We start from the raw sequence: 20,741 nt of genomic DNA on the forward strand, positions 1-20,741 counted from the left end.
AGTTGAGAACTATTAGAAATAGAATTAAAATAAACACTTTTAATTGCTTAATAGAGGAATATGCTTTGATAATGATATATCACTGAGGGAGATGATGGTATGAAAATGGAGAATTAACATTGACAAGTGAAATGGTGTTTAAAGAAATTTGAAGAGGATCCCCATTCAACTCTTCAAGCACCACTAATAGATTTCCAGTAGGGTTGAGGAATGAGCGAGGCACATGGTACCTACAATTTTAGCATATCCTCGATTAAGTTTGTGCATAAATTAATCAAATTGGAAATTATATAACTTACAAGGTTTGGGAGGGGTTTCCTTTAGAAGTAAGGAATGAAACCCAATAGCGACCAATGCTTTGTTCGTTCACCCAAACTTCTCCTTTTTGCATTGAACTCATGTTCAAGGCAATTGGTTCATCTCCAATGGGTGCATCAAACGTGGTCTGCCAAATTAAAACATTAGTTAAATTTGGTTTTAGATTTATATATATATATATATATATTTGGTTTCATTGTTTTAATTTAAAATTTTTATCAAATTTAAATAAGTTGAATTTTTTTTTTATACTTCAAATTTAATTGATTAATAATGTGCTTTTCATATTTTCATTTTTTAAAATAGATTTTCAATTTCATTTAACAAAACTTAGGTCCCGCTTTTCGTGTTGAAATATGTGTTTGGTTGAAAATTTCTAAAATGATATTTGGAAAATGAAAATGAAAATATGAGAAAATTAGAAAATGATGAAAATAATTTTCACTAAAAATGCTTTGTAAATGTGAAAAATAAATAAAAATAGTGGTTTTGACTTTAAATGAATTGACTTTGATTCAAACCTATATGAACTCAAAAATATTTTTTCAAAAGCTTTTCAAATATTAAATTTAGTATCCTAGTTCAATTCCATATAAAGTGAATTTTTATTTTATTTTTAATGTTTATATTATAGAGAAATTATTATCAAACATGTTTTCATTATTGAAAAAAATTCAATTTTAAAAATAGGAAATGAAAATGATAATAGAAAATATTTTAAAAACCAAACTCGAGTCTTATTTTTTCAAAATTTGAAATTAAAGAATAAACTATTTTTAAATGAAAATAAAAATAAAACAATAAATATTCTCTTAACACCAAGCTATTGTAATACATGTGCAAAAGTTGAAGCTTACCTTGTACCAAGTGAGTGACTTATTTGTAGAGTCATCAATCTCACTCCACTCCACCTCCTCTAAACTTTGTTCTTTAAATACTTGTAACTTTTCCCCTTCCAAACCAATCTACAATTACGTAAACAATTAATAGAGCTACACATACCCTACCTCTTTTTAACTCATTTATGAACTTAAAACACTTCAAATAAAATGTAGATTTTTTTGAGAATACATACATACAGATGATATATATATACCTGATATCCCCATGTATAATTGGTAAAGTCATATATGTAAGATTCGGAGCATTGAATAGTAACTTTAGTCAATCCAGCATATCTACTCTCCAAAAAGCTCCCGAGTCCTTCAAATACAGTCATTTTAACTTAAACATGTGTTATTACTTCATTTATTCTTTAATTATTTGCTTATAGATATGTATATGTATATATTAGAGAGAGAGATTACCGGTAATCCAACCATAACACTGAGTATGGATACATTGTTGATACCATCAATTAAGGTAATGGGTATGTCCATGCTAAATCCTTTAGTATCATGGCTTCCATGCCCAGCTTCTGACCAAACGTACGTACACATCAATTGTTAATAAATCTTATTGATAGGGTGCTTTATATTCTGATATAAGACATAAATACTATGGTAAAAGAAATAGTTCATGAGGAGATTGGAAAATTGTACCTATAAATATGGTGTTGATATAGGCATGCACAACGTGTCCAAGGGACTCAACGTGAAGCACAGGTTGAGAGCAGGTTGAATTGGGTTGAAAGCTGTTTTCAATATTATGCCGTTTGTTAGCATTCACTGATTATTTTATTATGGGAAAAAACTAATTAATTAAGAAAAAGGAGATGCATAAGGTACCTGAATGTATACCAAAGGTAATCAGATTTATCTTGGGTTGTATTCATGTGTTCCAACAATGAATTAGAACGCAATGAGGTATCTAAAAAGTTTGGGATGTCTTCTTTGAATTCTTTCCACATATCTACTTCATTAAACATTTTGGTCAATGTTGTAATTCTTTTATTCGGCTTTGTGCTCACCTGCCATTTTAAATAACTTTGTGTTATTTTGTATCGTATTGCATATGGGGTAGGGGATGGGTTGACACGGTTTGAACCTGTGTTTGATGAGAACTTTAATCACCGTTCCATATAAGTCAAGATTAAATTCTAGTCATTTTAAGAATTTACTTTTTTTATGAATCGCATTCAAGGATTAGCTTATATACATACAACTTAAGCTATGTTTGTCTTTCTAATAATCAATAAACTTGATTCAAAGTATAAAATAACCTATTAATTTATACTAATAATAAAGTGCTTCACTAAGTTTAATACCACGAGTCAAGTGACACTTGACATCATCGTTAACCCACTTTATAGCAATGATTAAGATGTTGGGTATTGACACCCATGTCCAGGGATCAAACCCTATGACACACACCCCTATCCCAACTTGATTTTACCAATATACATATATAAAAGTAGCCAAGAAATAAATGTAAATGTATGGCCCTACAGATATCCTTATTTCTAGAAAAAAGAAATTGAGAAACAAGTCTACCAAATGTTCAATGAAGGGGTTATTCGCCCAAGTACCAATGCCTTCTTGTGTTGCTAGTTAAGAAGAAGGATAACACTTGGTGTTTTGTGTGGATTATCAGACTTCAATGCAACCATTGTCAAGGATCAGTTTCCAATTCCCACGATAAATGAGTTGTTCGACAAGTTAGGGGTGCCGCTATTTTCTCCAAGTTGGATTTGTTAGCATGATACCATCATATTCGGGTTCACCATGAAGACGAGCCAAAGACAACCTTTGAATGCACAAGGGTCATTATGAGTTTCTTGTCATGTCGTTTGGGTTGACTAATGCACCTTCGAATTTTCATGCCACCATGAACGACATATTCAAGAGGTTCTTGCATGAGTTCGTGCTAGTTTTTTTTTATAATGTACTCGTCTATAGCAAGAACCTTTTGTGAGAAACTATTGCGAGAAAATTGGTCGATAGTTAAATGCTCAAAGTGTGTGTTTGGACAAGATACCATTGTTGCGAGATGGCCAGCCATGCGATGGCGAACACATATAGCAAACAGTCCAATTGGCGAACAACATAAATGGCGAACACACATGATGGACAGTCCAAGCATGAGTCATTTGGCGTACAGTCAAAATATGAGGAGGATGGCAAACTGTCATGTGAGTGATGCATTGATAATTGACCTCTCCTTGAAAAGATGTTTAGATGCTAGTTTTGTCATGTTAACCTTTGCATACAAGTTATATTTTCTCAATTTTTTAGGAGATTAGACGTTTTTAGTAGAGTACGAGGAAAGGAATCTTGTTATAAATAGTAATATTTTCTTGTTGAAAAATTAATGAAAATATTAGCATATCAATTTCATACTTCTATCATACTCGTTTCTTCTCCACTTTTTTTTCTTTCTTAGTTCATATCTCCAACAATTGGTATCAAGAGTCAATCATCCTTGAGGGCCATTGTTCCCTTTTGAGTTCTTTTTCGAGAAAATCTATTTGTTTTAAAAATATATTTTTATCAAGTTTTTCACCACCTTCACCTCTTGTCTTCATTGGTGAAAACTACCACATTTGGGTAGTCAAGATGAAAACCTACCAACAAGCATTTGACTTGTGAGAGGTTGTGAATGTTGATATTGAGCCACCACCATTGAGGGCTAATCCTACAGTTGCATAAATTAGGCAAAACAATGATGATCGTGCAAAAAGATACAATGCAATGTCTTGCCTTCAAAATGGTGTCTCTGATGTGATATTCACACGAATCATGGCCTGTGAGACTCTAAAACACGCTTAGGATAACCTAAATGAGGAGTTTCAAGGATCAGGCAGGACTAGACAATAGCAACTCATTAATCTCAGAAGAGATTTTGAGAATTTGAAGATGAATGAGGTCGAAATAGTGAATCAATACTCAGACAAGATAACGGCAGTGGTCAATAGCATCATGCTACTAGGAGATTAGTTCACAGATAGCGGGGTAGTTGAAAAGGTCATAACTATACTTCCTAAGCTGAATGAATCAAAAATATCTTCTCTTGAAGACTTGAGAGACCTATCTACAATCTCCTTATCTGAGTTGATAAAATGCCTTGTATGCTCAATAGCAAAGGAGAGCATCAAGGTTGGAAAAGCATGCTGAATGAACTTTTCAAGCTAGAAGTATTGAAAGTGTGATCTCTCTAAGTTAGAAAGGAAAGAAAAGCTGGTCAAAGAAGAAAGAGAAGCCAATGAGAGATGGTGGAAAAAAGAAACATCCATCATGCCCTCACTGTAAGAAGACCACTCATCTGGAGAGGTTTTGTTGGTTTAAACCAAACATACAATGCAGAGCCTACAAGCAGTTTGGACACATAGAGAAAGTATACAAGAACAGAGGGCGAACCCAACAGCAACAACCATAACAACAAAATGTTCAGGTCTAGGCAGCTGAGAAAGATCATGCTAATGAGGAGCAAGTGTTTGCAGCCTCTTGTTTTGCATCTAGAAGCAGAGTTGCAAAGGGTTGGTTGATCAACAATGGTTGCACCAACCATATGACCTCAGATGAAAACATCTCCAGGAAGTTAGATAGAAGTTTCATTTCAAGAGTAAGGATTGGAAATGACAACTCATTCAAGCTAAGGGCAAATGTGATGTGCTGATCAGCACGCCATCAGGTACTAAAGTAATTTTGGATTTTTTAATGCCTGAAATAAACTAGAATCTCCTTATTATTGGTCAACTATTCAAAAAAAAATTATAATGTTGTTTTTAAAGATAGTGCTTGCACTATATTGGATTCGTTAGGACAAGAAGTTTTGATCGTCTCAATGAAAGACTGAAGCTTTGTGCTGAATTAGAATTAAGTGGCCTCAAGTGCTTATACCAATTCAGTAGATGAAACTAATCTTTGGCACAAAAGACTAGGACACGTAAATTATAAGTCCCTTAGTCAAATGTACAAGTCAAATTTGGTTGGGAATATGGCCAGAGTTGAATATCAGAAAAGTGTTTACGAAGTCTATCAAATGGAAAAGCACACTAGGCTTCCATTTCCAACAAATAGAGCTTAGCATGCCAATGAAAAACTCTACTTGGTCCATGCAGATGTTTGTGAACCTATACGAACCGGTTCACTGAGTGGCAGCAGTATTTTGTTTTATTTATTGATAACTATACAAGGTTTTGTTGGGTTTATTTCATGCAACATAAGTTTGAAGTAGCTGACAGTTTTTGGAAGTTCAAAACCATGGTGTAAAATCAAGCCAGTAGCAAGCTTAAGATGCTCAGATCAGATAATAGATCTGAGTACACCTCAATCAAATTTCAAAAGTTCAGTGAAGAGGAAGAGATCCACCACCAGCTCACCAACTTCTACACTCATTAGTAAAATAGAGTATGTGAAAGAAAGAACATGACAGTTATGGACATGGTGAGGTGCTTATTGTTTCAAAGTAACATGTCAAATAGATTTTGGGCTGAGGCAGTAAATACCTCAGTATATCTACTCAACAGGCTGCCAACCAAGGTTGTAAAGGAAAAGACTTAATTCAAAGCATGATATAGGCACAAACCTTTAGTTTCTCATCTAAAAGTATTTGATTATATTTGTTTTGTTCATATACCATAGGTGAAAATAAGTACACTTGAAAGGAGGTCACAGCCTGGGATATTTCTAGGATACAATTGCAACAAGAAGGGTTATAGAATTTTTTATCCTTTCTCTAGTAAGATCACTGTGAGTAGAGATGTAAAGTTTGATGAAGGGAAAACATGGAACTGAGACGCTAGTGAAGTTGAGTTGCTCGAGCAAGGAGAACTTGAGCTAGGTTTAGAGCCTACCAATGGTCAGGCTGAAGATGAAAAGTTTGATGATATTCTAGTGAAAGGCACTCGACAAATCATTGAAATCTATGAAAGAGCTGATGTAGTAGTTCTTAAGCCAACCAGTTTTGATGAAGCTGAAGCAATTGAAGGCTGGAAAGAAGCAATGCTAGCTGAGTTGAAGATGGTTCACAAAAATTAGATTTGGGAACTTGTTGATAGACCATCATATAAAAAATTTATTGGTGTCAAATGGGCGTTTAGGACCAAACTAAATGTTGATGGCTCACTCAACAAGTTCAAGGCAAGACTGGTTGTAAAGGGCTCTAGTCAACAAAATGGGATCTATTATTTGGAGACATTCGCACCAGTAGCAAGGCTAGACACAATCAGATTGTTATTGGCTTTAGCACCAAAAATGGCTTAGATAATCCATCAGTTGAATGTCAAATCAGCTTTTTTAAATAGGTACTTGCAATAAGATATTTCCATAGAACAACCACCTGGTTTCACAGTCAAAAGAAGTGAATAGAAGGTTTACAGGCTTAACAAAGCCTTGTAAGGGCTGAAACAAGCTCCAAGGGCTTGGTATGCAAGGATTGATAAGTATTTGCTAAGCTTGGGATTCAAGAAGAGCCTAAGCGAACCTACTCTTTATGTTAAGAAAGCTGGTGAGGTTACAACATTAATTGTTCCATTATATGTTGATAACTTGCTAGTAATTAAGAGCAGTAATGACTTGGTAAAAGAATTTAAGCTGCAGATGGAGAAGATGTTTGAGATGTTAGACCTTAGAAAAATGAGATACTTTCTGGGCATGGAAGTAGAACAAGTTTAGGAAAGGATATTCATCAGTCAACGAAGCTTTTCCTCAAAGATCTTGGAAAGGTTTTGCATGGATAGGTGCAGACCGGCAAGCACACTTGTAGCACTTAGTGAAAAGCTTAGTAGTAATGAAGATTTTGATAGGGTTGATGAGAGGAATTACAGAAGTCTCACTGGTTCCTTGTTGTATTTAATAGCAACACAATATGATATTATGTATGTAGTAGGTTTGCTATCAAATTTCATGAATTGCTGTAATATATCGCATTTCAAGGCTACTAAAAGAGTGCTAATATATATAAAAAAAACTACCAATGTTAGGGTTTGGTTAATGAAGGCAGACACATTGAAGCTTGTGGGGTACACTAACAATGATTGGGTTGGATCACTGGATGACATGTGAAGCACCTCTGGATATTTTCTCACTTGGATCTGGTGTATTCTCTCAGAGTTCGAAGAAACAACTAACTGTTACTCAATCCATAGCTGGGGAGAAGTATATAACTGCGACAGCAGCAGTTAACCAAGCAATTTGGTTGAGAAAATTTTTAAGTGACTTGAATCTTGTGTAGGTTGAAGCAATGCAAATTTTCTGTGATAATTAATTCACTGTGGCAATTATGAAAAATCCAGTCGTCCATGGGAAGACAACATTTCAAGATCAGGTATCACTTTGTGAGGGAAGTTGAACAAAGTAAGGAAATAACTTTGGTTCATTATAGTTCAGAAGTTCAACAAACATATATTTTGACCAAACCTCTTAAAAACGTGAGGTTCAAAAAATTAAGGAATGAAATTGGTGTTCGAAGCATGGAAGCCAATAAGGAGTGTTGCGAGATGACCAACCATGCAATAGCGAACACACATGACGAACAACATAAATGGCGAACAGTATAATTGGTGAACAACATAAATGTCGAACAGTTTAATTAGCGAACACACGTGGCGAGCAACATAAATGGCGAACACACATGGCAGACAATCCAAGCATGAGTCATTTGGTACACAGTCAAAATATGAGAAAGATGGCGAACTATCATGCGAGTGATGCATTGATAATTGACTTCTACTTGAAAAGATGTTTAGATGCTAGAATTTTCATGTTAACCTTTGCGTACAAGTTATGTTTTCTTAGTTTTTTTTAGGAGATTGGACGTTTTTAATAGAGTACAAAGAAAGGAATCTTGTTATAAATAGTAATATTTTTCTTGTTGAAAATTTAATGATAATATTAGTAAATTAATTTCATACTGTTATCAAACTCATTTCTTCTCCACTTTTATTTTTCTTAGTTTATATCTCCAACAATTGAGTACATGGGCCATTAAGTGGCGAAGGATGGGTTACAAATAGATCCCATTAAAGTCGCTACGGTACAATAGTGGCTCACACCAACTATTATGAAGGAAGTTTGTGGATTTTTCAGACTAGTAGGATAATATGGTTGATTCATTCAAGGGTTTACTTGAAGGGCTGCGCCACTGACCAATTTGTTAAAAAAAGTTTCATTTCATTGTTCTAATGAGTCACAAGCCACTTTTGAATATGTTAAGATAGCTTTGAGCTAGCCCTTATACTAGCTTTGATGGATTTTAGCGCTCCTTTCACAATGGAGACTGATGCATCTGGTGTAGGGATTAGGGTTGTATTGGTTCAGTGAGGATGACCAATAGCATATTTCAATTAGAAACTCAGCCTTCGTATGCAAAATGCTTCTACATATCATTGTGAAATGTATTCCATCACTCAACCTGTGGGAAAGTGACAAAAGTATGTGCTGGACCGCTGATTTATGGTCATAACTAATCACTAACCATTAAAGATTTAACCACTCAGACAATCCAAATATCGAAACAAAAACAATGGTTGTTTAAATTTATTGGGTTAGATTTTGATATTCAATATAGTATGGGTCATTGGACACTAGAGTCAACGCCCTTTCACATAAACCAAGTAATATTTATTTGGCTTTCATGATCTCGAGTTTTAATATCCTAAAGGACATAAAGCTAGGGAACCGTGACAATGAAGAGGTACAAGCACAACTAGAAGATTTTAGTATGTTGATTATACAATCCAAGGTCTTATTGTGTAAGGGTTGAATAATAATACCCAACATGTTGTATCTTAAGGCTCGATTACTACATGAATTTCATGGGACTACTACGGGGGGCATGCGAGAGTTCTATGCGCTAACCACATCTTAAAAACCAACTTTTATTAGTTGAATATAAAAAAAATGTACAAGGTATGTGCTTGAGTAATAAATTTGTCAAAGAATAGAGAGTGACCAATTGAGCCCGTTGGCCTTCTAAAATCAAATGTTAAGGAAACTATTATGGTAGTGGTGGATCATTTGACGAAATATGACATTTTTTTTTGTTTTGCCAAAACATTACATTAGTGAGACAATGGCTACTGTATTTGTGGGGGGAATTGTTAAATCATATAGCATTCCAAAGTTCGTGGTGAGTGATGGTGACAATATATTTTTTAGTGAATTTTGGCTAGAGTTGGCCCAATTGCATGACATTCCACTAGGGTTTTTTTAGCCTATCACCTTCAATCAGATGATCAAACGAAGTCCCTAAACTATTGTCTTAAGATGTATTTGCGATGCTCTGCTGGTGACGATTTGACGATATAAGAAGGGTATTTGTCATGGACTGAATATTGGTACACACATCCTTCCAACCTTGATTAAGTACAGTGGTGGTTCTTCTAGGAATAAGGTAGTTGATAAGGCATTGCAGCAAAAGGATGAGATTTTATGAGAACTAAAGCACAATTTGATTTGTGCTTAGAATAGGATGAAGTCTCTAGCTAATCACAAGCGTCAGGATGTTAATTTGGAAGTAAGGATTTAGGTGTTTTTTCAACACAACCTTATCGTCAAATGTTTATTCATTTATGCAAACAACAAAAAGATGAGTCCTAAATATTTTAGACCCTACAAGATACTTAAAAAGGTGGGTTCAATTTCTTACAAGCTTAAGCTTCCTAGTTCTGTTTAGATTCAGCTCGTTTTTCATGTGTCTCTTTTCAAACCTTGCTATGGCACTCCAAACCAACATGTCGCTCCTATGCCATTATTGGTTGACTCTTCAATTGACTCTTCTATGAACTTTGAGGACAAGGTTCCCTTACACTTGTGAGGTAATGTTATGTCCACAAAGCTAGGTCAACAACTACCATCTCAGCAAGTAATAGTAGCCAAGGAAGAGTACATGTGAGTGAAGACGTCCTCAGGCCCTTACTAATTATGTTTAGTTTGTTATAACCACTTTTCTTGGTTACTAAAGGTGGGCAATGGGCGATGGCGAGGTAGGCAAGCTGTTAACTAAATTCTCTTCTCCTCTCTTTCTCTTTTCTTTATTCTACTATTTTGTTGATTTTATAATTTTCTTTCTTATTGGTGTATTGAACTTTCAATACATTAATTAATTCAATTTTTTTTCTCGAGTTCATAACAAGGAATGAAACCATAACATACCTTTGCAGTGTTGAAAACCATGTTTTGACAGTCTGGTAGAATGCCAATGGACTTGGGTAACAATTCAAATGAATTGTTTTGGAATTGCACTGTAGCATTCTTTGTAGAATCATTATTTACAAGAAATGCAACACAAGCTCCCATTCCTTCTTCATAAACATAAGCCTAATCCAAATAAAAAAATTAAATCCAACATAAGTATTTGACATTAATTTATGAATAATTCTTTTAAAGTGCAATTCTTGAATAAAAATCATATATGGTATTTGGTCTAAAACACTTTATCACCTGTTGAAGTGGGCCTATTGAGAAATTACTTTGCACTCCTTGTAGTAAAGGTGTGAAGCAATTCTTTATCACAATATGCAACTTTTTAAGATGACCCCATTTTGGTTGTCTTAGTAAACCTGGATGTTCATTCCATATCAATCATATTCAACTTGTTGCAATATTATTTTACATGCAAGAAACTAGCTATAGGATGGATACAACTCACCATATTCATCAAGAGGAGCTTGGTCATAGTAACTAGTTATCACATAAGCCGATGACGTCCTTCCAAAATTTGTTCCACCATGGTACTATATTATTTATGAAACATTATTTGGTTAAACTATTGATTAAGATATTGTCAAATGCATCGTTAATATATAAGCTTACCATGTAATAGTTTATGTAACTTCCCTTTTTTGCTATAAAAAGTGCAACATGAAATGCAATATCTTCAGCAGATCTTATGTATGGTTCACCACCATATACTTGATAGCTTTAAAATAAATTTGTAAGTTAGTAACTATAATAATAAAAAAACTTTTAAAGCTACAACTATATCAATAGTTTCAATTAGAATCAATCATTACAAGTATTGAACTAAATAACTAATTCAACAACTAAGTAACATAAATCAAAGGAAAACCTAGACATTTACATAAAATGGGACTCAAACCTGGGATTTTAAAGTTCCCATAGCCTCAACCTTACCATTAAGCTACAAATAAAAAAAAATACCTTTTATAACCAATTTGAAAAGCTACAGGCATCAATTAGCATATGTTTAGTAACAACTTATAATTAAGTTGCATATGATGCAGTGACTTAATAGCAAGGAGGAGGCTCAAAAACCTTGATTTTCATATTCAAGTTCGACATGAGTTGATCTAAATGTATTTTGATTTTTCAATTCAAGTTTAATTAATTATTTAGTGCTTTGTGAGTGTAATAAAGAAAACATGGGTAAAAGCTTACAAAGAAGTCCAGTTTTCTGTCCACATGGATGGCTTGTTGGGTGAGTTGGGACCTCCGAAAGTTTCCCCACATCTCATACCGTTGCATGTATTAATCTACAACATAATAAACAATCTTACATTCTTTTGTTCTATTAAACAAATTAAGAACATAGATTCCAAACCAAAGAAGAAAAAAATGATAATGAGTAAATAGGAGGAACTGAACCACTGGATCGGGAGCATCAGTTTGCTTGCACATCACCCATGGCACACCAGTTTCAAGTTCGACCCCCATTTTTGCGGCCCATTTAACATAAATAGGTCCTTTTTCATGGAAAGCGGCTTCCACGTTTTGATATTCATTCTCTATCTGGAAATTACATACATACATTCATATATATAGAAATATTGGTTCATACTTTTTTTGGGGAAATTAAACAATGAGGCAATTGATTAGCTAGGTTTATTAATTTACCTGTGATAATATGATTGGGCCTCCTTGTGAAGCATATAAACCTTCTGACTTCATCAAGTTTACTATCTTTCTAGTAAAGTTTTGCATGTAGAACTAAAACAAGCGAATAATTGCTACTAATTAATACAAATTAAGATGAATCAAATTATATATATTTTTTAAAATATGAACAAAGAGCGTATGTATTAGAATTTTTAATTTTCAAATTAAAAATAAATAGAAAAAAAGAATATGACCCAAATTAAATAATGATTCAAAATCAAATGTACCTTAAAGGGCTCATTATCTGTTCGATAAACAATACCGGGGACGTCATGCAACCAAAATGGAAATCCCCTAAAACCAAATTTACCAAATTCTAGTTACGCACAAGTCAATAACCCAAAAGTAACAAATAAATATGAGACAAATGGAACAAAATAATGTTGTAAGCTTCATTAAAGAAAATATGGGTCTAACTTACCCATAAGTCCATTCACTCTCAATAAAAGGTCCAATCCTAAGGCAAGCATAAAGCCCTTGTGCTTGAATTTCCTTAATGAATTTCACCAAATCATATCTTCCACTGAAATCATACTACCAAAAGTAAAATAATAAAAGGATTTTGTGAATAAACATTTATACAAATATAGAAATATGGCTCACTTGGGTTCTAATTAGATGTTCTAACCTGACCAGGTTGAGGCTCATGTAAATTCCAGAATACATATGTCTGAATCACATCAACTCCACCTTCCTTTGCTTTGGCTATCAAAGACGACCACATCTGCATAGAAACTTGAAACTTACTCATAATTACATAATCGAGTTTGTCTTTCAACCAAAATGTTTTCATTTCTTTTTTAAGCTTGTTCTTCAAAAAAACACCCATTCAATATGCAAAGTTCATGTAGGGACAATGATGTATGGAGAATTATGGAGAACTTGTTAGTTAGCTGAAGGCATAACAGTGGAGGGAAAATCTCCTAAGGATTGTTAGCAACAACTAGAAATAACAAAAAAGTTTGAGTTCTTTAGCCATTTTGATTAGTTATTAGATGGTTAATTATAGAATCCATTGCTTAGTCTTGAATATAAAAACATTTAAGAGGTATGAGATGATATAACTGAAATTATACTTAATTTCTCTCTATGCCATTCTTTTCAACATTCCCAATTACCCAAACACTTAGCAAATTTGAGAGTTGATCTTGATTCTTAGTTTTCCTAAATTGCTAATTTGAAATGCATATATAAGCTTAGTATCCAAGCCAATATCTTAGCATCATGGTTGATTTCAAATGACATGAGATGATTAGAAGAAACTATTAAAGAGTTGGTTAACAAGACTCAGAGCCAAGAAATTTACCAAGAAAATGTTATCTTAACCTTCTCAGAGTTATCACAACTTTGAATGTTCAACTTACCCAAATCATGTCCCAACCACAATATCTTAAAGCTCTAAAAATCCACAGAACTTGGTAATTTTCAACTAGACAACCAAAGGTTAATTTTTTTCGTTTTAATGGTGATGACCTCAAAGGCTAGTTTTTCAAGTGTTTGCAATTTTTCAAAGTAGAATATCCCATAATCGAAAAGAATAATTTTAAAATAATACTAATTAATTTAAAAGGAAAAACACTACACTATCACCAAAATTGGATCAAGTACAAGGGTGGAGTGGTGCCTACATGGGCAACCTATTTATAGGCCTTAAAAGAAATGATTGAAGATAAAACTTTTGGTGTTCCAATGATTGAATTTCTCAATTTGAAACAAATATATATGGCCTTTGAATATCAAGATAAGTTTGTTTCTTTGTTAAGAGGAGTTGAGCTATTAGAGGAATATGTATTTACCTTATTCCTTTAGGGTTTCAAGATTTCTATACAGTAACCTATAAGGATTTTATGCCTAAGAATTTGTCCTATATATATGCATTAGCTTGACTACAATAATCTACAATCAAAATTCTCTAGCAAGAAATATCAAAAACTCTTAAAAGACCATCCTTATCGCCAACCATTATACCTACATCAAAATCTAAATTAAGAAATGTATTACAAATTTGGCTGAATCTTGGAAGAGACCTATAACTAGCTTAAAGGCTAGAAGCAATGTTGACTTTGATGGGAAAAGTGCTAAAAGTTTTATGCTTTAAATGTGATTAAAAGTATGAATTAGGTCATAAGCGTAAGAAAGAACAGTAGCTCTATCTTTTTGAAATGGAGGAACTAGATGAGGCCTATGAAGACCGGCTGATGAAAAGTATAGTGCTGAGTGATACTAAGCCACAAATCTCAACGATAACTATTTGTGAGATAAAAGCTAGAGGTTATCACACCATAAGGGTCACTTCCAATGTAAATAAGAAGCTATTACAAGAGCTTATTGATCTAAGAAGCATTCGTAATTTTCTAGGTTTGAAAATGGCAAAGAAGTTAGGTTGCAAGATTGTAGCGACTAAGAAAGTAAATGTTGTTGATCATAATAGTTGCAATGTGGTACCATGTGTAAATATCTGACTTGGTTTTTGTAGGGCACCTATTTTACTACCGATGTGTTACCACTACCTTTGGATAGCTATAACATGGTTCTTAGAATGCAGTGGTTGAAGAATCATAGAGAAATCAAGTGGGACTTCATGTAGAGCAGATAGAGGTGTTGAATAGATGCTTGAAAATCTACCTAAGATGTGTGTTTGGTGGCCAACCAAATTCTTGGGTCAAGTTGCTATTATTAACTGAGAAGTGGTAGAACATCAATTACCACCCCTCACCAAACTTACCCTCATTTGAGGATTTGTATTATTATTGTCCTTTCCTGCACATTCACTATGTACTTGGAGGATCAGAAGTGGAGCAAGTAAAGTCTCGATAGCAAAGGATAAGATGTTAGAATTATTGAAACACGTATCAAATAGACAATTTCAAATCAGACAGTAGGTTCATTTGAAGTTACAACCCAATAGGCAAAATTCCTTAGTAGATTAGTACTACTAGAAGCTTTCACCTTGATTCTTTAGACCCTATAAAGTTGTTGGTAAGATAGGGTAAGACTTGAACAGTTTACATTATCTCGGATGCATGCTGTCTTCCATGTCTCTTAAATGAAAAAGAAGGTAAGACCATTAAAGCATAAGATCTTAGCTACCAATTTTAAGGGTTGTACCTACACTAAAACTATAACAACTTGGTTTTCAGTAGTGCCAAAAAATGCGATTCTGAGACCTCATTTCCATAAACCAAATCCATAAATAATATTTATCGATTTAGTATATAAATGAATTGGAATTCAAATTATTAAATTAGTCGAAATTGTGGTTAATTTAGGCTTAGGGACTAAATTGTAAAAGTCCAATCGCTATAGATTTTTAATTAGGAACTGGCTTGGGGACTTAAATAGAAATTATTCAAAGGTGTAAAATGGCTAATAGACCAATTGTAAATGGGTGATAGTGTAATGTGATGATGGAATGAAAAATAAGCTAATTAATTAAAGATTAAAATATAAGATAAATGTTAACTAAAAGTTAATTATGATTAAGCTTAATATAAAAGCCAAATTGGTGGATGGAGAGATGAAAAACTATCTTCTCCAACTGACCAAAAGAAGAAAAGAAAAAGGGGGATGCCATTTTTGAACATTGAAGCTTTTGACCATTCAATTTAAGTCCCTAACCATTTTTCTTTGATTTTTATGGAAATTGAATCATGAGAGCTTGATTTAGCTAGCCCATGTACTAATTTGTTAAATTATAAAAGTTATTTAAAGTTTCCATTGTTGAGAAATGGATGAATTTGGTGTGAATTTGATAGAAATTAAGCTTAGATTATAGAAAAGACTAAATTATAAAGCTTAATTATTAATTTTGTACATTAGAGACCAAATTGAATCAAATAAAAAAATTTATGAAATTTCAGTAAGATTAAAAATTTGGAGGTCCTTAATGAATATATGTGAAATCGAATTTTAATCTAAAGCCTTAGACCAAAAGTTATGCTTGTTTCGGGTTTAGGGACTAAATTGAATAAATTAAAAAATATGTGTGGCTTTTTTATTTCAATGCAATTTGGATGGAATTTGATGGTTCCATACTTGAATTATTATTCATAGCTAAAAACGATGACGGACTGTCGAGAGGGAAAGAAAAAGCGAGAGCCGACGATGAGTGACAGGTGCTTTTAGTTTGTATTTTTAATATCTAAATCAATTTAATTATTTCATATTCATGATATTTTGCATTATATGGTATTAAGGTGAGTTGAAAATAGTTATTTCAATTGAATTGCTATGGTTGAGATTGAATATCGAGATATAGACTAAATTAGATATAATAGAAAGTAGTATGATTTAATTGATCTATGATATTTGGTATGAAATTGTGCTGAAACATGTTATACGATGAGTTGAATTGGTGAATTGTTTATGAATTGGGAATTTTGAAATATCAATTGAATTATATAATGAAATCGGAAAATTGGTTGCCCTATTAGTTGTTCGGACTTGTGTGGATATAGTTGGTATGCCACAGGGTCAGGATATTGATTGGAAACCGTCGTTGCCAGGAAATCAGGTGTGGTAGATTGTACATATAGAGTCATCATTGTCGAGCAGTCCGAGGTGACAGGATATTCATATTATGAAAAACATCGTTGTCGAGCAACACAGGATGACAGATCTGTGTATCCATCTAAGTTTGTGACTATTTAATAGGGTTGTAAAACATGATTTGGCTACATGGTATATGAAATAAAATGCAATTGACATGTATTATACGTCAGTATGTGAAAAATTATACAAAATGATTCAAAAAGGAGCTTTGGAGATCGATTTGGTATTGATGAATTAATAGACTCGAAAATGGTTGAAATATTAATTATGATAAATGAATAAATATATGTAACCAAATATGATAATTGAAATTGATCAAATGGTATGTGAAATTGTTGAGAAATGGTAAGCTAGTATGCATACCTATTGGATTGGTGTGTAAAGATGGTCATATCCATGTCTATATAGAAATGAAAGTATTTTGGCATGAAATGGCATAAAAATATGTTATGAATTGAACTTGAATTCAATGTATACAATTGTTTAATTTTGTTTTGTATTAACTTAAATCATGGAAATACCACTGAGCATTATCGCTCAACGTATGGCTTGTTTTCTCTATGCGCATGTATAGTTGATCCTCGAGAGTGCGTGAAGTAGTTCCAGCATCCAAGAAGCGATCCCCAACTCAACAATGTTTGTATAGTTTCGTTTTGTTAAATATACGTTATGTACCTAGGTTGAGTCAGTTTTTGGTATAGTAATGTGATTTTGTGAACATTTGAGTTAGAATTTGTATATGGAAATGGTCATATGGTTGAAATATGAATTTGAGTATGATACAAGATTTGAAATGTATAAAATGTTGAATTGTTCATGGCTTATTTGAATATTTGTACATGTCAAATGTTTTGAATGATTTGTACTAGGAAATTAGCTTATAAGTTGTATGGTATTGATGAAATGGTGGTATGGCATTAGTACATTTATGAATAAAGTGCTATGGTTCATAATTGAGTTCATGAAAATTGTGTATTTGGCTGGAAATATGATATGGAAGTGTGATTTGGTTGTTTAGGCATTTACAGGTTGGTGTCATTTTGTACAAATTAGAAACAGATAGTCACATTTGTCAACGTGACAAGGGCAAGTCAGTATGTTGCACCACGATGATGAACCTCCAAAGCTGCGAGACTAACCCCTGATTTTAAAAACATTACAAATTGGTTCTAATTCAATCTCGGGTTAGTAATAGAGCTTTCATAAGCTCGTATAAGACCCGGAAACAATTGTATACTATATTATATACTTATAATACTTGTAATTAAATGTTAATGGTATAAATTGAATGTAATTGATCATAGTTTCTTGGGCAACTAATGGGACATCTTGAAGCTCGGACCCAGTAACCGGGTCAGGTATGGGGTGTTACAAAAACAATTGGAAGTGTTAGCTAGAAGGATGGTTAAAAAAGGTTGAAGAGTAGATACACAAGTCATTGTGCTTTGGAAAAATTCATTCCTTAGGATGCAACATGAGAGTATTTGTTGGAGTTGCAAAAAAGATTCCCTAATTTTAGCATTAAAGTTAAGGCTAAAATGAGAGGGGAGTAGCTGATATATAGAGATTTTTTTAGAACCTATTAGTTAGCTAAAGGGTTTAGAGTTGTTAAGGCATTAACAATGGTGACAAAGTTTGTTAAGGGTTGTTAGCAACATTTAGAAAATAGTAGGAAAGATTGTTAATTAGTTCCTTAGTCCTTTTTATTAGTCTTTAATTGGTTGATTGTATAAATTCATTACTTAGCCTTGTATATAAATACAATTTGGTGCTATAAGAGGATATGAATGAAATTGTACTCAAATTCTTCTTTTGACTATCTAAAAGTTTTTTGTTGACATCTTAAGTAGTGTTAAAGTAATTTTAAGCAAACCAAAAATATAGTATTTAAGTGATTTTGCTATCTAAATGTTATAATTTTAAAGAGAAATGACTGAAAAACACCATATGCATTGTAGTGTAACGAATTCACTCTAAATTGAAAATATTAAATGTATATAATTTTTAATATTTATATTGAGAATATACAATTATTTCTCTTTTAAAACGTATTTTAAATATAAATCATTTTATAATAGAATTTATAAAGAGCTATTCTTGTACTCGATTTTACAAGTGCTTCAAGGTATTTAAAATTTATATTTCATATGTCATATTAAATTATTTGAATTTATTAATGAAAATTTTAACTTTGTTTGTATATGATATAAGCTACTAGAAACATTAAATGGGCAGGACAAAATAAGAGACAATGTTCACAAATATGATATTGACAAGTATAAAGGCTAGCTAACCTATTTGCAGAAAAGGACAATATGAAATGTCCCAAAGAAAAATGTGCCCGTGACCCACAACTACAACCCTAATCACTCATTTGCCTAACTTTAAAACAATGTAATAACAAGTGACAGAACTAGGGTGGATAGCGGGCCCGGTTCTCTAAAACGAAAATTTTTTATATGATTTTTTTAAAATTTTTAAAATTTTAAATTAATAAAAATAAAATTATACTTTAATTCTCTTAAAATTTATTTTAAAAATTATAAAATTATAATCTATTAAAATAATAAAATTATATTTTTATTATAAAAATTATAATTTAATTTCGTACCCCTAAAAAAATTTTCCCATTTCGCTTAGTAATAATTAAAGAAAAGAAACGAATTTTGGTTGTTTTCAAAAAGATGGAAACAAAGAACCGCGTGATCTTTGATGTTTGTCTGTTAAGTCATATATTTCACGTTGTTTCATTATCTCTCTATTAGCAAAAGTCTACTCTTTCCCATCAAAATCAAACACCTCGTGATCCAAATATTTTGTGTTAGTTTATTTATATTTTATTGGTTTTTTTATTTTTTATTAATTAAAATATGTTTTAAATTTTTATATTTTCCGTATATATAGAATTTAATTTTTTTATTCTTGTATTAAAGATGCTACAGATGGGGAAGATAATGAAATAAGATAGGAGCCGATGTTATCAAATTCGCTATTATTCTCGAGTTAGCATGATCTATAATCTTAAAAATTACTGTCAGTTCCATAAATGTTAGATGCATTCATCCTCACTCCACAATACCTACTTCAATTCATTTTTTCTAACATTTTTAATCTTGTAAAGGCAAGTAAATATTTGAATAGTTTTATAACACTTTTTCTTTACATTATAAATATATAAGAGCAAAATAGTTGTAATTTCATTGAGTAGAGCAAAACAGGGTGGAACAAATAATTAACATAGCTGTTTAAAAAAATTGATTTGGAATCTATTGGGCGATTAACACTTTTTAAACCCCGAACCAAGGTATAGTTAAAAATGAAATGACATACCTGAGGGGTGCTGCGAGGATAGTGAATGGAACCCGAAAATAGAAGTTTGCGTTGGCCATTGATGATTAAAGATCTCCCATCATACGTCACATAGTCTTCTCCCTTGATGCTTGCCTGCACTGCAACTGCTATATATATCCACCACCACCATACCATCTCCCTCACCTTCATTTTTTCTTTTCAGCTATAGCAGTGGCCTTTACAAACAAGAATTTTGAGCCAAATATTGCAACTAAGGTTGGAAGGGTAGGTTGGTGAGCTTGGGATGATATATATATATATATACACATGGGAAAGGAAAGGTTTGCCATTCTTGGAAGTATTCATGCCCACTTTAAGCAGCTTTCACCTACGATCAAACATATATCATTTACTCATAAAAAGGCAATAAATATTATATCCAAGTTTAGACGCTAAAAATCTAAACTTGAATCTCTTTTTTGGTGCTGAATGGTTAAAGGTAACATTTTGTGGACATTGATACTTCCAAGAATGCCAAACCTTTCCTTTCCTATGTGTGTATATATATCCCAAGTTTAGACGACCATGATATAACATTTTCATTGACCAAAAAATTTATTTATATAAAGTTTTCATTGCTTAAATTATCATGGAATCATAGAAAAAGAAATTTTCGGCAAATTTTGGCAGGTGTATGTGTTTTTCGATACAATAATTTTTCCTTAACCCAAACTCACATCTTCATACACTAATAATAAAGTCGATGTCAACCAAATTAAATCTCAACCAACAAGTCAAGGAATA

General features: G+C 32.6%; 1 protein-coding gene across 1 annotated transcript; it reads right to left on the reverse strand.

Moving 5' to 3' along the window:
- Positions 1–12: 12 nt before the first annotated feature.
- Positions 13–20,453, reverse strand: LOC105780160 (beta-galactosidase 6). The gene is given in 19 exon segments (XM_012604325.2): positions 13–230; positions 300–445; positions 1,176–1,283; positions 1,415–1,509; positions 1,512–1,521; positions 1,626–1,735; positions 1,860–1,951; positions 2,046–2,227; positions 10,353–10,517; positions 10,641–10,759; positions 10,849–10,933; positions 11,013–11,118; positions 11,598–11,692; positions 11,805–11,948; positions 12,054–12,146; positions 12,323–12,389; positions 12,517–12,629; positions 12,724–12,819; positions 19,977–20,453. Coding segments are annotated over 19 exon segments (2,148 nt in total). The 5' UTR covers positions 20,148–20,453; the 3' UTR covers positions 13–79.
- Between the last annotated feature and the right edge of the window lie 288 nt (positions 20,454–20,741).

The sequence above is a fragment of the Gossypium raimondii genome, chromosome 4 (assembly GCF_025698545.1).
Source record: "Gossypium raimondii isolate GPD5lz chromosome 4, ASM2569854v1, whole genome shotgun sequence".
Classification (NCBI taxonomy): Eukaryota; Viridiplantae; Streptophyta; class Magnoliopsida; order Malvales; family Malvaceae; genus Gossypium; species Gossypium raimondii.